The 20,468-nt window shown below is 50.9% G+C and overlaps 1 protein-coding gene and 1 long non-coding RNA gene across 4 annotated transcripts; both read left to right on the top strand.

Annotated features, from left to right (window-relative positions):
• The first annotated feature begins 1,748 nt into the window (after positions 1 to 1,748).
• On the top strand, positions 1,749 to 17,166 carry GPR55 (G protein-coupled receptor 55). Of its 3 annotated transcripts, none has more exons than XR_013447409.1 (3): positions 1,749 to 1,953; positions 13,458 to 14,535; positions 15,493 to 17,166. XR_013447409.1 is itself a non-coding variant. In XM_036110131.2 (2 exons), the coding sequence occupies exons 1-2, from the start codon at positions 1,839 to 1,841 to the stop codon at positions 14,426 to 14,428; spliced, it is 1,086 nt and encodes a 361-aa protein (XP_035966024.1). In that variant the 5' UTR covers positions 1,749 to 1,838; the 3' UTR covers positions 14,429 to 17,166. The 3 variants fall into 3 exon arrangements, 1 of the variants encoding a protein (XP_035966024.1); XR_013447408.1 differs by having other exon boundaries at positions 13,458 to 14,666; XM_036110131.2 differs by having other exon boundaries at positions 13,458 to 17,166.
• LOC144381665 (uncharacterized) lies at positions 1,964 to 7,763 on the top strand. Its single transcript, XR_013447410.1, has 2 exons — positions 1,964 to 2,039; positions 7,483 to 7,763. It is a non-coding gene; the product is annotated as an uncharacterized LOC144381665 (long non-coding RNA).
• Positions 17,167 to 20,468: the final 3,302 nt, after the last annotated feature.

Raw genomic sequence — 20,468 nt, 5'->3', positions numbered from 1 at the left:
CCCTCACCCAAAACATCACATTTCTCCCTCCTCCTGTCTGCTCTTAGGCTGTTCTCTGTGCTTCTAGCATCTTCTGTTCCCACTTTGTCCTTTGTCCCTGGTCCCTGGTCCCTGAGCAGCTCCCCAGTGGTGGGATTGGGGGGCATCCTGCATGGCTCTGGCCCAGCTCTGACGCCCTGTGATGCCCCAGGGGCAAGCCTGGAGGCGATGCCCCATGAGTGCAGGGTGAACTTTAATCACTAAGGGAGCAAATTTAAGCAGCAACGGGAGATGGTGTGGTGAGTCCCCAGGTGCTGGGGAACCGCTCTTTGGCAAAGCCAGTCAGAGTGGCTTGTTCCTCACCCTACACGGAAGTGGCTTGTGGAACTCAGATGCTGCTCAGGACATTGGTCAAATTGGAGGTACGAGCCCCCTACTCTGGGCTTCCCAGCTGGTGGGCAGGCAGGACCGCCCCCCCTCCCCCGCCCCCCAGGCTCCCAGAGCCTCTGGTTTGTTCTGAAAGATGAGAGGGTGGGCAAGACCAGAGGGACTGGTTCTGGGAGGTTTGAGGAACCTCTGAGAAAAAAGTCTTCGTATTTGTGATTCCCCAGGGCCAGGGCAGGGCCAGGGCGCAGAGAGGAGCTGGGTGGATAGGCCGGAGCCATGGGTGGGGCCTTGGGCAAGTCCCTGCCTGGCCTACCCCTTAGGAGAGTCTCTCTGACCCACACACTCTCCCGCCGGGGGTCCACCATTACGCCCTTGATGAGGGCCATTAGCAAAGCTCTTCAAGAGAGGGAGGGTGAGAGATGACTTGTATGCAGAACAGCCCACGTAGGACTCAATCTTTCATGTTAAAAGAGGGAGAAAATAAGAACACGTATGTCCGTGTGCTGGTTCAGACACTCTGGAAGAAGCTGTCGTCAGTGGTAACCTGAGGGGCAGGTGGACACTGGATTGCGGGGGGCGGGGGGCCGGGCAGTGGTGGGGCAGAGACATCTTACTGTATGTGTTTACCAGTGTATTTGAACCAGGTGCATGTACTCAAAATTTTAGATAAGAAGCAACAACAATACAACAGAAATATTCATTAAAAAAGAGAAGATAGCCAGAAGGGGAGGTGGGCGAGGCTCTCTTTGAGGAGGGGCGGAATGGAGAACCGCTCTCCGCGGGCCCCTCAGTACTGACCCCTCCCAGGCCAGCTGGGGGCCCGGAGCAGGGGGTGAACTTGGTTCTGCCTGAGCAGAGTCATAGTGACAGCTTAAAAGGGTGCCACAGTCGGCTCTCTCAACCCCTTCACCCAACGATGGGGAACCCATGCTCTGGAGGGCCAGTGACCTCCCCACAGTCACACACAGCTGCTCTTTCTGCAGAGATGACCATATGCTGGGATGAATTACCCAGGCCCACTTTGGGGAGTTTCTATTCCAGTAGACACCCGAAAGTCACAGCATGCCCGGCCTGTAAAAATAGCCCGAGCTTTGGTCTCTAATGGGATCTCCTGGTCCCTACGCCCCTCCTGTGTGTGGGCAGCAGTCCTGCGTCCTAAAGCCCCGAAAGGGCTGGAAGTCAGGACAGCCTTTCCCGACGCTGGCTGTCCCTGGGTGACGCCCGGCTTTTCCACAGGCTTCTTAACACCTCTGTGAGCACCCCGTGCTCCTTGCACCCCCACAACCCGCACCCTGTTTTTGGAAGCTGAGTCAGCACGAGAGGTCATGGGAGGGAGACCCTCTTCCTGGAAACATGCTCCCCTGCCCCATTCTGGTTCTACACTCGGTGGGGAGGGACCCTCCGCAAGGCCCCTCTCCAGACCCAAGAAAGCCACTTGAAAAGCATCTTGGTCCCACCCCCTCATTTCACCGATGAGGAAGCTGAGCCCCAGAGAGGGAAGTGATGCTCTCCGGAGCAGACTGGTGACCAAGCTGGGAGGACAAATGACGTCTCGCAGCTCACTCAGCTGCACCGGACCCCGAGCAGGTAACAGCCCCCCTGCCCCCCACCAGGGCCACTTACAAAAACCGAGGCACAGAGCCACAGACTGACCTGGCTTTCCCGGATGGCAGGTAACTTTTCTGAGGCCAGCGGGGCCTCCGTGGTCTGGGTTCTGTCCAGATCTGCCCAGACCCAGTGTCCCCGAAGGCCGGAGCCCCAGCAGCCTAGCAGCCCCCATGAATCTCTGTGAAAATAGCAGTGGTAGGCAGAGGACTCCTGATGTTACTGACATTTCCTACAAACCCTCAATTTCCTCCTGATCTGACTCAGGGTTGCAGTTTCTTGCTGGGGTGGGGAGACCTCACGGTAGGTAGCCCAGGAGCCTTCCCCAGGGGAGCTGGGCTTGCGTGCCATCACCCATGCTGGCCCAGCTGCCTGCTCTCCCTGAACCCGGCCTGGAAAGCACCCACAGCCCAAGATGACACACTCACAGGAATCACCTGACAGCCCCTGAGCAACGGGCTCCAGGCAGGCCACAGCGGGGCTTGGGAGCCCGGGCCAGCCACTTACCAGTTGTGTAAACTTCCCTTGGTGTACCTTGGCCTTGGTGTACCTCTCTGGAGAATGGGAGCAATGATGGTTTGTTTCCTCATGGGGCTCCTGAGAGCAGTAAATGATGGAAGCACTTGATCGTGCAGGAAGCAAATGGGCAGCTCTGACTGCTCTTATGTATTATAACTGGGTTATTCCCTATGTGTACCCCTATGGGACACTGATGGCGAGCCCCACTTGGCCACAGTAGGGAAATCACCCCAGGTGATGCAGGTGGATCAGGGAAGTGGGCATTTGAAGGAAAGGATGAGGTTCTTAGGAGGGGAGGGGAGAGTCTGAGGGGAAAGAAGAGAAGTTAAGTGGAACCAGGCATGCTGGAAAGTGACGAGGGGGTTGCTGGGGGGCTCCTGGATATATTGGATGCTCTTGCTGGTGGTGCTCATGGGGAGCTGGGGTGGGCGTGGGGAAGATAAAGGAGAAACTCAATGTGAGTACCAGTGAGGCCCCTCACCACTTGTTTGATCTTGGGTAGACTCTAGCTTCTCTGAGCCTCACTGTCCTCATCTATAAATGGGCATGATTATAACAACGTTCCAGGAACGTGCCGAGTTCCCACCACAGAACATTAGCACAGGGACAGCCACATCTCAAGTGCCTGAACTGAACCCCCTACTCCCCCAACTGCATTCCAACCCGTGAGGCTCAGGGTGCAGCTCCAGCAAAATTTTGGAGTCTGGGAGATTCTATGTGCTCTGTCCCCTCTGTGTCCTGTTCCTTTTCACATCGTGTCCCCCAAAAGCCTAGCTCAGATGTAGACAGATGGACTTATTTACACTATGGTGTTAGTGGCAGATAACTGCATCCAAGTAAATATTTATGTTCTAAATGTGGGATTCAGCGCTGCACCCCCAGAGGAGACAGGAAGTGCAGGCAGGCAAGGAACCTGGACGACACTGGTCCAGGGGAGTGTTCCTCCTCATACTACATCCCTCAGGCTGTACCAGCTTTGCTTGGCCATGGCTGGCCCTCCCTTCTCTTAGGTGGCTCACACCACAGTGCTCCCTGTGGGTGAGGAGTTTGGCAGGAAAAGAGAGGGGGGCTAGGGATCCTCAGCCCACAAACCTCCTGAAGTTCCATTCTTACTGTTGCTGGTGTTTCTGCAAAGTCCGTCTGCTGCTGGAAGGAGGGTTGGCTTGGCCTGGGCCACACAGCTGGGTTTAGGTGTCACCGCTGGGCATAACACGCCTGGGGCTGCCCCAGGTGGGACGCGGGGCCCAGGCAGCTGCAAGAATCAGAGCCCAGAGCCTGGCCCGTTAGCAGGGAGAGAGCCAGCTCGGTGAGGCCACGGGCTCCTGCCTTGCTGTTCGGAGGAGAGAACCCAGAATCCAGACGGAGGCCCCACAGCCAGAGAGAGCCAGGAGCCGAGGCCTCTGGACTCCCAGGCCCGTCCCTCTTCACACACAGGCTATTTTCTCTCCTCTTCACTAAACATTAGAAAACGTTAATATATTGACAGAAGATTCCATTTTTTTGAAAAAAAAAAAACAAAAAACAAAAACCAAAAAACCTTCTGTATGTGTGAATTCCCCTAACAACATTCTGGATAAATGGATCTCCTGCCTTTGCTTACATACCTCTGGTGACAGAAAGCTCACTACATAGCAAGACTGCTCTGTCTGCTGTCAGATACTCTGTTAGCAAGGCAGGTCCATCTTGATGGCATCTGGAGCCCATTCTATTGAGTCATACGGTGGAGCATGTCTTGAGCATTGGGGGATGCTAAAATGTATATTCTTTTATAGATCGTGAGCAACTCTAGTCCTTTCCACATATTCTCCTGGGCTGTGGCCCCCTAGCCTCTCCACATGCAGCCTGAGCAGAGAGACAGCCCCCAGGGCACAGGTGATCAGAGAAGTGGGTCACTGTCACCCCAAGTTCCTCTTCTAGATCCTCAGTATAGCCCGGTTCTTCTTGTTTCTCACCATCTTTCCTGTTTGCAAGAATGCTTAAGAACTCCCATTTCCCCATAAGCTGTGACTACCTCTGCGTTTTGTGTATACAGATTCGTTCTTTCTAATATTTCAGTAATGTAGTTCTGATTTTATCTCTGACACACATTATTGAAGAGATCACTTAAGAGAATGCATAAAAGTACCTATTATATATTATTGATATCATGGTGCTCGGCAAATAGTTGTGCTTTCTTTGTGGTCTGAGACAGAAAGGGTAGACTTGCCATTGTCTTGAAGTCCTGGGCTAGGCCCAGGAATGGGATCCATTTGGTGAAAGATCCTTGTCTTCTCCCAAAGAAAGCGTATTCCCTTGATTTATGATTTAGTCCTCACTGATCTGCCTTTTTAATTGGGCTGTCTGGAGCTCAAAATTTCTCTGTCTACTTGATCGATGATACTCCAAGAGGGGAGCATGAAGGTCTCTACCTACAATTATATTTCTGTTTCTACTACTTTTTGCATTTCTGGCATGTTCCCATTATGTATTTCTTTGCTATGTGCATTAGAACAGAAATTGTTTTTTGTTTTAATTATTCATTGTAACTTTTACCTCTGTAAAGTCTCTGTGTTACTCTCTCAATTCTTTTTACGAAAAAAAATTACTTTGTCATATTCTCTTTTTGTTTTCTAGAGCTCTGTGTGCCTGATAAACCAAATTGCCCTACCATTTTACTCTGTCTATGCCTTTTTGTTTTCTCTGTGTTTCTTATCGGCAAAAAAAATTAGGTTTGGGCTTTTTATTTTTATTTTTTTAATGAATGCCCCTTTTTAGAGGGAGTGTTATCATTGTTAGGGAGTATTGTAATTCTATTATGTAATTGTTACATTTGTGTAAACCTCCACGGGGTTACCCCCTGCTGTCTACATAGAGACCTGGCAGTTTTTTCATGTTTAGTTTCTATTGTGAATTTTCTCTTCCTTGTGTCCCTTTACAATAGACAAGATAATTTAACCTGAATATCCAATTTAGAAAATATTTAAGTTTTTTTTTTTTTTAAAGATTTTATTTATTTATTTGAGAGAGAGAATGAGATAGAGAGAGAGCATGAGAGGGGGGAGGGTCAGAGGGAGAAGCAGACTCCCTGCTGAGCAGGGAGCCCGATGCAGGACTCGATCCTGAGACTCCAGGATCATGACCTGAGCCGAAGGCAGTCGCTTAACCAACTGAGCCACCCAGGCGCCCAATATTTAAGTTTTAACTCCGACATTTGTTTCTCTTAACAGCTGTCCAAGCTTTGGGAGGATTTATGTAAATATCTTCCCTTCCCTTGACCCAATCTCCATGGTGAAATCTGCAGTTTGAATGTCTTTTGTGTCAGTCTTCACTCCTTATGCTGTGCACAATTTTTATTGTGCTCCTCATTGAGGTGGCATCTGCTCTCTCATCTGTCACTTCTAATTCTGTCATGCATTGTCCCCGCGTCCCTCAGACGCAGCCTGTTGAAATGTTCATCTTTGGCCCGGCAACACTGATGTCTCATCAGCTGAGCCCGGGTTAGTCCAATGCATTCCTTTAAATTTTGTGTGACCCTCAGTCCCGCCCCTGCCGTGCCTCAAACACACACCCAGACTTTTCTTCTTTTTAGGGAAAGTCAAAAGCCATTCTTATTTTTCTCCTTTTCTCCCAGCATTTACTACAACTTAAAAAAGCTAAGTTATTTTCATATCATCATTAATTAAGTAGAAAAGTATATACACAGAGAGAGCAAGAGGAGAGAGAGAGAAAGGGAGGGAGATTTAAAAGATTGAATAAGCACCCACCATCTAACTGTTAGAATGTAACCAATGTCGGGCATATGGAAATTTTTTTCTAGGTTTTTTTTCCCTATGCGTGGGTTTTTTTTTTTTTTTAATCACAGTTGAAGTCATTCTGAATGTATCGTTCTATAGTTTGTGGGTTTTTTACTTAACATAGTCAGCATAAACATAACATAATCAGACAGAAAAATTTTCCATTGAGTAGATTTACCATCGTGAAATTAAGCTCTGGTTGGCATTTAAATGCGTGTGTGTTTTTTGCTATCAGAAAAAATGTTACAGTAAACACACTTTCTGCACACAACTTTTCTTTCCTTTTCTTGATTTACTTAAAGTAAATTTTTAACCACTGGATGAAAGATTAATAAGGTTTCTCTGACTTGTACTCTAAGTTATCAAATCTAGAAGCTGTGTACATTCACCAGCATATCGATGACTGTTTCACAGAACCCTTACCAGCTTCTTTGTTGAAATGATGAGCAAAAGTTTGATCTCTTTGTAAAGCCTCTTCTGGGAACTGTCTTTCCTTTGCCTGTTTGTCTACTGAGGGTCTTCGTATTATATATTTTTTATACTCTTCATAAAGAAAGAACATCATTCATCTGATGTATCTGTGTATTTTCTTTCCCTGGTATATTACTTGATGTGAAAATGTTTTAACAAAAAGAGATTTTTGTTCAAAAGAAGGTTTCTACATATTGTGGTCAGAATATAGCCAACATCATTTCTGCTTTTTTTTTTTTTTTTTTAATGGAAGACTTTCTTCTTGGTAGGCAGATAATTCATTTTGGTAACCGTTTCTTGGATACTCGAGAAAAAAGTGGATTACCTCTCTGTTTAAAACCAACTTCAAGAGCTATTAATTAAATTGCATTCATTCTATTGTTCATATAACTCTACATCCTAATTTCTGTTTTGCCTGCTTCATCTATTCAGATTTACAGTATATGAGAGTCTGCCACTCAGGTGTGTCTTTGTCAATGGCCCCTGAAATTCTAGCAATTATACTTCATGTGTTCTTATAGGATGTCATTCCGTGCACAAGATAACTATATAGGCCTTCACAATTTTTCCTTTATTAATGTAAAATAAACTTAGCTCTGATGTGTGGGTTTATTATGAAATTCTATAATGCTGGGTATGAATATTGCCAGTCTGACTTCCTTTTTGTTCATATTTGTCTGCCATATATATCACCATGGGACTTTTACTTTGTTTTTCTTTTTTAAGATTCTATTTATTTATTTGTCAGAGAGAAAGAGAGAGAGCACGCACAAGCAGGGGGAGCGGCAGGCAGGGGAGGAGCAGGCTCCCCGCTGAGCAGAGAGCCCCGATGTGGGGCTCGATCCCAGGACCCTGAGATCATGACCTGAGCCGAAGGCAGACGCTTCACGGACTGAGCCACCCAGGCGCCCCATGGGACTTTTTGACCATTTCTCTATCATTCTCTGTGATCTTCAACATAAACAATGAAAAGTTGTATCTCGTAATTGAACTAAAAATGTTAGTTAATAAAAGAAAATGTGAATTTTTCATGTTTACCGTCATTTCTATCCTCAAATTCCTTTTTCCACTCTATTTACTCCTTTGCTATAGGGTCTGATTTGTTTGTTTTTATCTTCTTTGGTGATTTTGAAGATAGGCATCCTGTTTTTAATGGTCAGTGGTTAGTTACTTCAAGGTTTAAAAAAAAAATTCTTACACTTTCTGTAATTATCAAAGTGAAACAAAACAGAACAATAATTTTAATTTTTTATGGAATATTTGTTTCACCCGTATCCTGTTATTCCCACACCCCTGCCCCATACACCCCAAGGATATTCTTCCTTCTTTGTGAATTGATCTAAGGTATTAACTCTTGCTTTTTTTTTTTTTTTAAGTGACCTCTTTTACGGTGTTTTTCTTTTAATTTTACATCTGTAACTAACTTCATCGTAACTGTGTTTTTATTCTTCATTGTTATTATCTCGTGGAGGTCTAAATATTTGCCTCTTGGAGTCCATTTCTTTCCGGAAGCCACACCTATCTGATGATGGCTTTCTATGATCTTCACACCTTCACAGAAACCCAGTTGGGTAGGAAAGTCTTGTGTCCAAATTTCCTCCCTCAAACCTCTTCTGCTGTGAGTCAGTTTTTCAGAGAAGTTTCCAAGGAATTTGGTTTGTTTATTCACAGATGTTTGTAGGGCTCGATATTAATGTCATTTAAATATGTGAGCAGGGGCGCCTGGGTGGCTCAGTCGATGAAGAGTCTGCCTTCGGCTCAGGTCATGATCCCAGGGTCCTGAGCCCTGAGTCTGCTTCTCCCTCTCTCCCACAGCTCGTGCTCTCTCTCTCTCAAATAAATAAATAAAATCTTAAAAAAAATAAAAAAATAAAGATGTGAGCAGATCATCTGGGAGGGGCTCTCTCTCCATAAATTTTGCATGAAACTCAGCTCCTCCCATCCAAGTTCTCCCCTTCTCCATTGTTCGATTTAGCCCCACCTCTCAGGCATCTCGCTGCCGGTGACTAATGAAGGTCATCACGGGCCCTTCGGGTCCATTCACAGGCCCGATTTGCTTGACCCATGACCTCTCCCCGCTCAGTTCTATTTCCTTCCTGGTAGGAGGCTGGAGACAGGGCCCGATCAAATGCTCCCAGTGAGGCAATAGGACCCCCCCATCCCTGCCGAAGAAAGTTAACACCTGTAGATGGTCCTGTTTGACATGGTAATTGGGAATGTCCCCACCACTGCCTGTCACGCCATAGCCAGCTTCTGATGTAAATGGAGGTGTTAGGACAGCCTCGGTGGTGGCTGTCGGGGGGCTGCTCCAGCTTCCCTTCAGGAGAACGTCCCTTCAGGAGAACAGGCTGCCCCCTGGGAGCACAGGTGACAGCCCAGCTCTGCCCCTTCGGCTCTACCGTGATGTTGACATTGGGGCCACACCGTCCTTGGGCTGCTTCCAGCCCATCACTGAGCCTGGCGGAGGGACTAGTCCTGGGTGACTCCTGCTTGACTTGGAGAGCGTAGGCCCCCCCAGCGGCTGGGCCAGCACGTTCTCCGAGCTGCACTGTGCGCTGACTCTCTTCCCCCTCACCCGCTGAAGCTTCCTTCCCTCTCTCCATCCACAGATGTCAGACCTGCTCTTCCCTGGATCCTACACAGGCATTTGTCCTAAGAAATCTCTCCAACATCGAAGCCTGTCTTAGCACCTGCTCCCCAGCGTCCCTCCCCCCGCCCAGTGCGGCAGATCCGTTGGTGTGGGTCCCTGGGCTGCCTGGCACAGGGACTATCGAGGGCTCCCGGCAACAGGTCAAGTGTGGGGAGCTTGCTGGCTCCCACCGCAAGAGGGCTGACTTTTACTGGCTGCCCATCTTTGAGAAAAATGACTCTTTTATCTCTAGCTGCAGCCTGGAGCCTTTTTATCTTATTCCAGAGAAGTTCCTGATATTTTTTTTTTTTTTTTAAAGAAGATTTTCAAAAAGGTGGTTTCCTTGAACTTTCGGAGGGAATTCAGAGGATTAATTTTTCAGATTCTCTGCTTACTCTGCCATTAGCTGGAAGTTTTTTTTTTTTTTTCCCCAAACTGATTTCCTTTTGCCAGTCCAGAGTGCTTTCTCTGACTTCAAAGATTAGCGTTTGAAAAGTTCCCATTTGAAGTCTGTCAGTAATTCAAATGTGACCTTTAGGATGGTCCCGCTGGAGAACACCGAGGGCTGAGTTGTGTCTTTTTTCCACACATCCACCTGGTACCATCGAGTCAGACAAGCCCCAGCATCCATCAGACCATTTTCTCCCTTCCTTTTTTTTTTTTTTTAAGATTTTATTTATTCATTTGAGAGAGAGAGACAGAGGGAGAGAGAGAGGGCACGAGCAGATGGATAGGCAGAGGGAGAAGCAGGCTCTACCCTGAGCAAGGAGCCCAACGCAGGACTCCATCCCCGGACCCTGGGATCACCACCCAAGCTGAAGGCAGACACTCCCTTCCTTTTTCATTGGTGTGTTCAATTCAGCCATATGCTGGGGTTGGGTTTGGGTTTAACTTTGAGCATCACTGATTTTTTTTTTTGCTGCTGTTGGCCCTTTTAGTTCTAGTCACTGAACCACCGGTGATGTGGTAGATTCGTCCATGGAGTGTGCCTGAGCATGACCCAGCCCCACACGGATGCCCTAGTTCCTTTTTCTGCAGCCGTGTTGAATCTCTTTAAATACAAACCTGTATTTGAACTCCTTTTTTGTGGTTCTTGGTTTACTTCTGTTTCTGCTGCTTAAGTGAAATCTCTGAACCAATTGCGCCTTCCTGTTTGGTGTTGCAACACTTTCCGGTGAGACCTGGATTGAATATTTGCCTGCTTTTCTCGTCATTTTTGAAATTTCTCTTGCTGCCTCCAAGTTATTCTAGCTAGTTTTTTGAGGTAGGCCTGTGGATCTTTTGGCATTTTTAGTCTGGAGGAAGCAGCCTGCCAGCTTGTTTTTCCTGCAGGTGTGTTCAGGTAGGAGCAGTTACACGGGGCTTCCACGCCGCACAACGCCAGGGGGCGCCATTCACACCGACCTCAGGGGCCTAAAACTTTGAATGTGAGGAAATACATTTTCCTAGATCTTTTGTGACATCAACCCCTGAGAACAGTTAACACATAGGAAAGCCACCAACTCGAGTAACGTGTGTTAAATGTTTAACACATAATCTCTCCGTGGAGGATATAAAAATATATTCCTTTTTTACCAGCTGTTAGGGAGGGTTTGGGAATGCATGATAAGGTCTTAAAAATACCCAAATATAGGGTCTTAAAAATGCCCAAGTCCTTCCGTCCCTAAAGCTTTCAAGGGAGCTCTACTGATGAGAAACAATAGCAGAATGGGGATTCTCTTAATGATATCCGTGTAGCAAAGAAATAAGTCACCGGGATGGTCGCTGTGGAAGTTTTTGTTTCCCAGTAAAACCCTATGAAACCTGAATGTTCGTCAATAGGCTGTTGGCTAAATGGGTTGTGGTAGCTCCACACAACAGGATGTAAGTGTGCCATTAAGAAGAAAAAGCCAATTCATAGATGCTGATGTGGAACAATTTCCAAGAAACGTTGTAAAGTGAAAAAGCAAGGGACAGAGCTGTGGGTGTAATATTTTCCAAATTTAAAGAAACATCATATATACATATATATATATATATATATATATATATGTATGTACGTATGCATGTGTGTGTGTGTGTGTGTGTGTGTGTGTGTGTGTGTGTATGCATATCCTTGGAAAATTTCTGGAAAAACTATGCACAGAATGGTTAACTGTGGTGTCTCTAGAAAGGAGAACCGAGGCTCTGGGGTACAACGGAGGCTTCTGTCCTCTTTCTTTCTTTCTTTCTTTTCTTTTCTTTTTTTTTTGTACCATCTGAATATCTTATTGAATGCATAGGATACTTTTTCAATAAAAGAAAAAAACCAGTAGAATAACAGAAGCTCAGCAAATGAGTGCATTGGTCGCTAGCACAGGATTCTTGGTAAAAGGGGATGCTGGCGCCTAATCTCTGCCGTGTCTACGTTTTGGGCCCCCTGCCCCTGCTGCCAGGGAGTCCCCGAGGGTGGGAGGGGCGCAAGGAGCAGCCGTGGCCAGCGTGCCTGACCTCTCCCACGCAGCGGCCCTGTGTGCTCCTGAGCCTGGCACGGACCAGCCACGGCAGCAGCTCTGCGTCCTTTGGGGTGGGGGTGGGGCATGAGAGAGGAGGGGTGCGTGCATGGAGTCTGGGTCATCTTTGATTTCTCTATCCAGCCTCACTGGTTCTGGAGGCAGGTCGAATGTCCCCTGGGTTTGATCTGCTCCAGGGCCACTGTTATGGACGGAATGTTTGTGTCCCGTCCCCCTTCCCAAATTCATATGCAGAAATCTAACCCCTACCCACCCCCCCCCCAAGGTGGTGGTATTAGGAGGTGGGGCCTTTGGGAGGTGATTAAGACCTCGTGAATGGGATTAGTGCTCTTAGAAAAGAGACCCCAGAGAGCCCTCTTGTCCTTTTTCTGCCATGTGAGGTCACAAAGAGAAGTTAGCAGTCCGCAACCTGGCAGAGGGCCCTCCCCCAACCGTGCTGGGTCCCTGATCTGTGACATCCAGCCTCCAGAGCTGTGAGAAAGGAATTTCTGTTGTTTATAAGCTACACAGTCCATGGTATTCTTTTTTTTTTTTTTTTAAAGATTTTATTTATTTATTTGACAGAGACAGAGCGAGAGAGGGAACACTAGCAGGGGGAGTGGGAGAGGGAGAAGCAGGCTTCCCGCGGAGCAGGGAGCCCGATGTAGGGCTCGACCCCAGGACCCTGGGATCATGACCTGAGCCGAAGGCAGACGCCTAACCGACTGAGCCACCCAGGCGCCCCTGGTCCATGGTATTCTGTTACGGGAGCCCAAACCAAGGCAGCCACCTACGACGGTGTAGAGATCCCCAGTGGCACGCACCTGCCCTCCACACCCCCAGATTCAGCTCTGCAGTGAGACCTGGCCAGGGCCTGCCTTGGACCCTCATCTTTGGCCTGTTTGGAAGCCCTGTCTTGTCTCCGGCTTGTCACCTCCAGCCCTTATGTCTTTCCAGCTTCAAGTGTCACTGAGACAGCCCCAACCCCCTTTCTGGAAACCCAAGTAAGAGTTACTGTTGCTTTTCAATGCCTCTGGGTGGGTCAAATGTCCATCCCTGAACCAGTGAACAACTAGTCACCGTGTCCGAGGGAATGTGATGTGCCACCAGCCCTTTGGGCAACCCTCCCGGATGCGGGTGGCGGAGAGCAGAGGGACAGCGTACAAATAGGGTCTGGGTCCTGGAAGCAGCATTTGAATTCCTGATCAAGCTGTAGCTCAGGTCGGCCCTGCCCTAGTTATATTTTCAGTTATGTGAAATTCTGTCCTTTGCTTAAGCCATTCTGGGCCAGGGTTTGTCATTGTTACTACTTTCAACAGGAGTTCTGACTGAAAACAAGGGACAGACGTTCACACACAATTCCATTTTTGTAAAAGAGAAAAGCACTCGTGCACACATGTGTACGTGAGTGTGTGTGTGAGAGAGAGAGAAAGAGAGTCTGGAGCGAAATGCACAAAAAGATAATAGTGCTTATATTGGGCAGCAGGATTAGAGGCAATTTTCTTTCCTGCATTTTCTAGTTGTTATTTAGTAGGCACAAATGGCTGTGTGATACAGTCACTGGGGATCCGTCGCTTGCAGCGAGCGAGAGGGACTTCATCTCATCTATTGTTGGTGTTGCAGGAAAGGACATGAGCCAGCAACTCAACAAGAGCCAGAACTGCTCCTTCAGGGACGTGGATGAGCTGATGAAAACCGTGCAGCTGGTGGTCCATATCCCCACCTTCCTCCTGGGCCTCCTCCTCAACGTGCTGGCCATCCGAGGCTTCAGCACCTTCCTGAAGAAGAGGTGGCCGGATAACGCGGCCACCTCCATCTACATGATCAATCTGGCCATCTTCGACCTGCTGCTGGTGCTGTCCCTTCCGTTCAAGATGGCGCTGTCCAATATGCACGCTCCCCTTCCTTTCTTCTGTACCCTGGTGGAGTGCTTCTACTTCATCAGCATGTACGGGAGTGTCTTCACCATCTGCTTCATTAGTCTGGACAGATTCTTGGCCATCCAGTACCCGTTCCTGGTCAGCCACCTCCGGTCCCCCAGGAAGATCTTGGGGATCTGTTGCACCATCTGGGTCCTGGTGTGGGCCGGGAGCATCCCTATCTACAGCTTTCACGGGAAGGTGGAAGAGTACACGTGCTTCCACAACATGTCTGATGGCACCTGGAGTGCCAAGGTCTTCTTCCCCCTTGAGGTGTTCGGCTTCCTTCTTCCCATGGGTGTCATGGGTTTCTGTTCCTCCAGGAGCATTCACATCCTGGTAGGCCGTCGGGATCTCACCCGGGACTGGGTCCAGCAGAAGGCCTGCATCTGGACAATCGCAGCCAGTCTGGCTGTCTTTGTGGTCTCCTTTCTTCCGGTCCACCTGGGTTTCTTCTTGCAGTTCCTGGTACGGAACGGCTTTATTGTGCAGTGCAGCGCTAAGCAGAACATCAGCTTGTTCTTGCAGTTGTCCATGTGTTTCTCCAACGTCAACTGCTGCCTAGATGTCTTCTGCTACTACTTTGTCATTAAAGAATTCCGCATGGACATCATGGCCCACAGGCCTTCCAGGGTCCAGCTTGTTCTCCAGGATACCATGATCAGTAGGGGCTAAGGAGAGAAAGACCTATGCAGAGGATGAAAACCCCAGCCCAAAATTCTGGTAGCAGATACCCTGTTCCAAGCTTTCTGATGTGGTGGACAAATGTGGCACGTCTACTGGTATGCTTTCCCTTTTGATGCTCACCGAACATTGTCTTTGCTCCTTATGCTCCAAAGACCTTTCCCCCGCACCCAGGCAGCTCAACATAAATCACCCAGTATTTGGGAATCTCTAAGGACCCAAGAACCAGGTGAATTCTTTATTTCTAAGCTCAAAAACATGAGCCAGAAAAATTGAAAAAAAGGAGGCCATCTGAGCAAGGCTGTTTCCCAGCTCCCCCCATCCTTCTGTTAGACTAGAAGATTCTGGAGAGGAAGAGAGAGGAGTTAGGAGAGAGAACCAAGAGGGTTGGTCACAGTGGAAGGTGTTCTGGGCAGAGAAGGAGGAGTAAGGATGTATCAAGCTCCGTTCTGGTTTGGGGGTCACAGGGTAGAGCAGACTTACCCTTCCCAGTCCCTTCTCAGGCTCTGGTGGCCAATAACCTCATAACAAGTGGGGGTGATGAGGGCAGAGCAAGAACATACAGAGAGCCCCAAGTTTCCTATGGGGAAGAAAGGTCCAGACAGCCAGCCAAACCTTCCCGTGCCCACGAGAAGGCGGCAGAAGGATGAGGGAAGCTGATGTGAACCAGATGTGTTGTGGAGGCGGCGGGGACAGAGTGGAAAGGTTTTGGTGGCACCTGGGGAAGGAAGGAGACAGGCCAAGGGCTGGCAGTGGACAGCCACCCCCCATTGCCATCATGGCGTCCACGACACGGAACTTCAGCTCGGACCCAGTGGGAAGAGAGGCAGTGGAGACAAGACTAGGAGAGGGGAAATTCCTGACCGTGACCGACTTGCTACCTTGAACAGACTGGGAGGTTGTTGGTTAGGCCGTTTCACTGAGATCGAGGAGAAAGAATCAGGCTTGATTGGGCTCCGCCAGAGGAGAATAAGTCACCCATGCTGTCCCGCCCACCTGAGTCCTGTCTGGGCGGCTGGCTGGGTGGCACTGTCTACAGGACTGTCTCTCTCCAGGGGCCGGGAGGGAGAAAATGAGCCAGCCAGGGCTCGGAGGAACCATCTCGATGGCAAGCAGCTCCTGGCAGTTCCTGGTCGGAGACTGTAAACAGGCGATCACGGTTTGGACCGGGCTTCTCGGATGATCTTGAGGAGGCGCTGCCGTGACAGCCGAAAGCCTTCTGATGACTCAGGCCGCTCCGGAGAGTAAAACAATTCTAAGGATCAATTGTGGGGTGGTTTGGCAAGGCAGAGAGTGGGATGAGATGTAAGAGATGAGACTTTGTGTGAAAAAGGGGGAGGTCTTGAGGAAGAAAAGAACCACTTTCTACCTGTAGGGAAAGAGGCTTCCACTGCCAACTGGTGGACGGAAGGTAGGGTGGCAGGGTGGCGGGGAAGGGGGTGGTTTAGATAAAACCCTGACGGGAGGCGGGGGCGGAGGCCGAGATGGGGCGATTACCCCAGGCTTGCAGCTACAGGGCTCTGTGAGGGGCTGGGGAGTGGCAGGGAGGAAGGACGGAGGGCAGAGCTGCTTCCTGCTTGAGAATCCCCGGCTCCACCGAGAGCAGTCCAAGGCCGCAGCCTCTCTACCTCCTGCTTCGGCCGCAGCCAGCTCAGTGGTCTGGTGCAGGGAAGGGTGAGGAAGCAAGTGTCAATGCAGGGGTGGAAATGGGTGTGGAGGAGTGATCCCAACCAGGATCAGAGAGGCTCCGGCCCCGCAGACTGGGCCTCCGGGAGGCGGCAGCCCGGGGCAGGCACTCTGCAGACCCAGCTGCCCCAAGGTGCCATGGCCATCCTGCACAGAGGCTCTAAGGAAGCCGGTTGTTAAACCCAGTAGGACACTTGTGCCGGCCGGGGGTCAGAGCCCATGCATGTGTGCAGTCTTCTCCTCCAATTTTTCTCTTTGTGCTGGGAGCTGGGAGCTTGGAGCCCATCGTGTGGCATTTACATCTCCCAGTGTACTTAGGGCTGGACAGACTTCCTAAGAGAAAGGAGATGGCAGCGCCCTGACCACCCCCATCACCCCCTGTGATGTTCATAAACATAAAGTTTGTCTTGTGGGCAGCCTGACCCTGCCCTAGCTGGGTGACAGAGAAGCGGGACGGGGCGGGGGAGGTCCATGAGCCGTGTAGGTCCTTGCAGGAAGATAGCAGCCTCAGGTCTATGTGGCAACTGTGGGCTTGTGGGTGAGCCTTGGAGAATGCCCCCCTCCCCCACCAACTGATCCCAACACTGGGGGAGGACACAGGCCTCTTCTCTCTCTCCATGCAGACCCATCCTGGCTTTCGAGTCGTAGGGGACTCATCGGGGCCTGCGGGAGCAGGATCAGGCCCAGGACTTCAGGCCAGGCTGCTCTGCGGGGGGATCCACACTCCTTCCCAGCAGGCAGGGAAGGGGCAGAGGTCAGGGCCAGGGTTAGGGCTGGGTGCTGGGGCATCCAGGGGCCCACTCCCGCCAGCAAGTGGCAGTCAGTGAGTTGGGGAGCTCTAAGCTCAGTTGTGGAAATGGCTGAAATGCCTGCCGGTAAGGGAGGCCTGGGGACATTATTTGGTCGTAAATGTGACCATAGTCTTCCTCTTAGTCTGGAAAAACCCAAGACGTACTTGATATATGTACATGTGTGAAACTAGCACAATTCATTGGGAAAATGATTTGATTATTTGGATTTGCCAAATAAACGGATTCCTATAATGCTGTGTGACATGGTCTTGGTCCGCAGTGGCTCCAGGGAAGAACTGGCCACTGAAGGCCCTTGCCTGGTGACCCAACCGTCTTGGCCGAAGGGGCCAAGAAGGGCTCAGGCCGGAGCAGCCACACGGACGCCGAGTGCGAGGGCGTGGGAGCTGCCCTCAGCACAGTTCCCCACACCCACTTCGGTGCTTGGCTCCCTGTGGTAGCAGCTGGGCCACAGAGACCCCACAAGCCCAGCTCCTGTCCCTCTAGGACTGAGTCCGCCACACCCTCTCCCTCCATTTTGTCCCACTACCACCATGATATTGGAGCAGCTTCCAGAGGCCCTGGTTCCTTTTACAGACATTGTGTGGCCCAGTATAGGAGACCTGCTCATCGCCAAGGGGCTAAAGACACAGGGCCAGCCCCCAGAGGTCCTTCGCTGTGACCTCTCCCTTTGCCAACCACCTATGGCGTGAGTCTGACTCTCCCGGGTTAAATCTGAGTTTTCCTTCATGGCTCCTCACATGTGAATCCTGCTCCCCTATCCAGAGCTCCTGGAGAGTGTGAGCTCCTAGATGCTGGCTTGGGCCACCGCTTTCTCCTAAATTCCCCACAGTCTCAAGCACAGCCCAGTTACGGCCTGGGTGCCGAGGACTGGCTGGAGACATCCTCGCTCCTGACAGTTGCTATGTGTCTCCCCACACCCCCCAAATCCATATGTTGAAGTCCTAACCCCTAGTATGATAATATTTGGAAATGGGGCCTTTGGGAGATACTCCGTTTTAGATGAGGTCCTGAGTCTGGAGCCCTCACAACGGGACTAGCGTCCTTATGGAAGAGCCACCAGAGTGTTTGCTTTTTCTCTCTCCCCCTGCATGTGCTGAGGAAGGCTGTGTGAGGACTCGGGGAGAAGGCGGCCATTTGCAACCCAAGGAGAGAGCCCTCAGCAGACGTCGGCCCTGCTGATACCTTGATCCTGGGCGTCCAGCCTCCAGAACAGTGAGATACATTCCTGTTGTTCAAGTCTATGGTCTTTTTTTAGGGCAGGCCAAGAAGACCAGTACCACAGCCAGCTCCTGCTGACCCCGGAGCCACCGCCCATCTGGGCCGAGTCCCCTCGGGGGCAAGGACTGACCCTCCTTCGGGATATCGGCCCCCGGGGAGCACTTGACATGCAGAATGCTAGTCCATGAGCTGCACGGTCCTCTTGCATCCCTCTGTGGGGACGCTGTGGAGCTGAAAGCCGGTCTATTAATGCGTCATAGCTGCTGTGGGACCGATGACATTGGCAAGAGTAAGACAACTTGTAGCAAGTCGCCACAAATAAACACTAACTGCAAAGACGCTTGAAATGGCCGAGGGCCGGCAGGTGACTGTGACCAGCAGAGACTAAAAGGGCTGCAGTTAATAGGCCCGTGAGGAGAGAGCCTCGTGTGCGGAGCAGGCTGGAGGCAGGGACACGGTACCACGCGGAGATGGGGGACACCCCCACACGGGACTGCCCTCCACCGTGAGGACCCCACTGCTGGGGGGGCAGGGGCCTCAAGACCCAGAAGAGTGGCACTTTGGGGGGGAAGCATCTACCCCCCCCAACTACGATCACAGCCCCCTCTCTCCTTTTTGCGCCCGCAGCCGGCTTCCCCGTGAGCCCAGGACGCACAACCGTGAACAGGCATCTGAGAGAGTGTGGGTGGCAGGGCCCGGAGGACTCGTGGGGCTTGAAGCAGAAGGACAAACGGACAGCGCCCCCTACCCAGTTTGAGCCTGAGCATCCCATACCCAGCCAAGAGCCCTGCAAGATGCATTCTCTTCACAAAGCCGCCAGCGGAGGGGCCCCGTAGCCCCTTGCTCGTGAGCTACAACCTAAGTGTGGCCCTCTTGCACTTTGAAGTCTCGGAAATAAGATTTGAAGCACTGTCGCTTCAAAGCCTGATGTCGGCTCTGCTTGGCGGAGGGGCCCCGAGTTCTCCGGAGGCGTCAGACAGCCTTTGTTCTTGGGGGGCCGTCACCCAGACGCTCCCTGTGAGGGGGAAGCTGTCGAGACGGGGCTCCAGGGGGCGCCTACAGTCACGCAAACCCTACAAAGCGCGTGCCCCGGTGAGAGACCTCTTCTCTAAGGACAGCCCGGGCCGTACATCTGGGCTGGTGACGGTGCTCAGCTCTGTGTGTGTGTCCGCCTTAGGCCCCACAGAATCGAGGAGAGATACTCAGGAATCAGGCTTGACTGGGCTGAATGCAGATGGTCCAAGGATCCAAGATCCAAGGATCCAAGCTGCTTCTCATGGACGGTGCATTCACCATGGCATGACTCTGACTTGGGGACCATATTGTGTCCAGGAACCCAGTGATCGTGTGGGAGGTTCAGGGTCAAACCACAGCTCTGTCAGTGTGTGGTGGGGTTTCCCCGCAGGGCAGAGAGGCCTTATGAACTAGAGGCCTGGCACCAGATGGGTGGAGAAACCTCACCCTCCGCAGGGGGTGCTGGGCTCCGGGCTCTGGGTGTGGCCACCTCCGGGGGCGGATATAGGCTCCTTTCTGTGCTTTTCCTCTGGTTTCCGTAAGTCTTAGGCATGGACTTCAAGTGGCAGCTGGAGCTGAGCTGATGGGACTCCAGTGTGTGCATCGGAGCGGGGCATGGCCCAGAGGCAGAATCAGGAGGCATGTGGGGAACTAGGCAGGAGGAGACCCAGGAATACCTGGGGAGGGGAACCCAGCAGAAAAATGGACTCCCTGCACTGAGGGCCTCAGAGCGGCTGGGCAGTAGGTCCTCCTTGGACCCCACAAGATCCACCCAGAGGAGAGCAGGCAGAACATTGGTCAGCAGCTCAAGCCACTTGGCTGGATCTACTCCGTGAGGAGAGGCTGGGGCTGCATATGTAGCTGGCCCCGAGAAGTAGCGAGGCCAAGTCTGAGTCAGGGTGGGAAGCCACAGAGGACAGAGTGAGTGGCCTCGTTCTGGGAAGGAATGCAAAATGGGCAGGTAGAGAAAGTCCCTGGGAGCAGAGGCAGCCGGGGACCTTGGTGCCCAAGTGTGGGCCTTTAGAGAAGTCAAACCCAGTGTCTTTGCCTTGAAGTGCCTTGGAGACTGTCCAAGGGCATGGAGTGCGTTCAGGCCAAAGCCCTACCTCGAGGGGGGTGGGTTTAGGTGGTGGGTTTTCTCAGTGCTCAACTGATGGTCCGTGGCTTCGGGGAACTGGATGGTGCCAGAGATCAGCTGAGGAAGCCACAGTGCCAACGACGTGAATGAGTGATTTGATTTCCAAGAGGAGTGCACATCACTTCCCCATGGGTCCCACCTCCCTCAGGAAGGGGACTTGGGG

Source organism: Halichoerus grypus, chromosome 4 (genome assembly GCF_964656455.1).
Source record: "Halichoerus grypus chromosome 4, mHalGry1.hap1.1, whole genome shotgun sequence".
In the NCBI taxonomy this organism is placed as follows: domain Eukaryota; kingdom Metazoa; phylum Chordata; class Mammalia; order Carnivora; family Phocidae; genus Halichoerus; species Halichoerus grypus.
The sequence above is the reverse complement of the archived record's forward strand: the minus strand, read 5'-3'. Positions and strand labels throughout refer to the sequence as shown.

Coding starts and splice junctions, on each gene's coding strand:
- GPR55 (XM_036110131.2), top strand. CDS start 1,839: ATGAGGAAGCTGAGCCCCAGAGAGGGAAGTGATGCTCTCCGGAGCAGA. Junction 1,954..13,457: donor CTGCACCGGACCCCGAGCAG/GTAACAGCCCCC, acceptor TTGGTGTTGCAG/GAAAGGACATGAGCCAGCAA.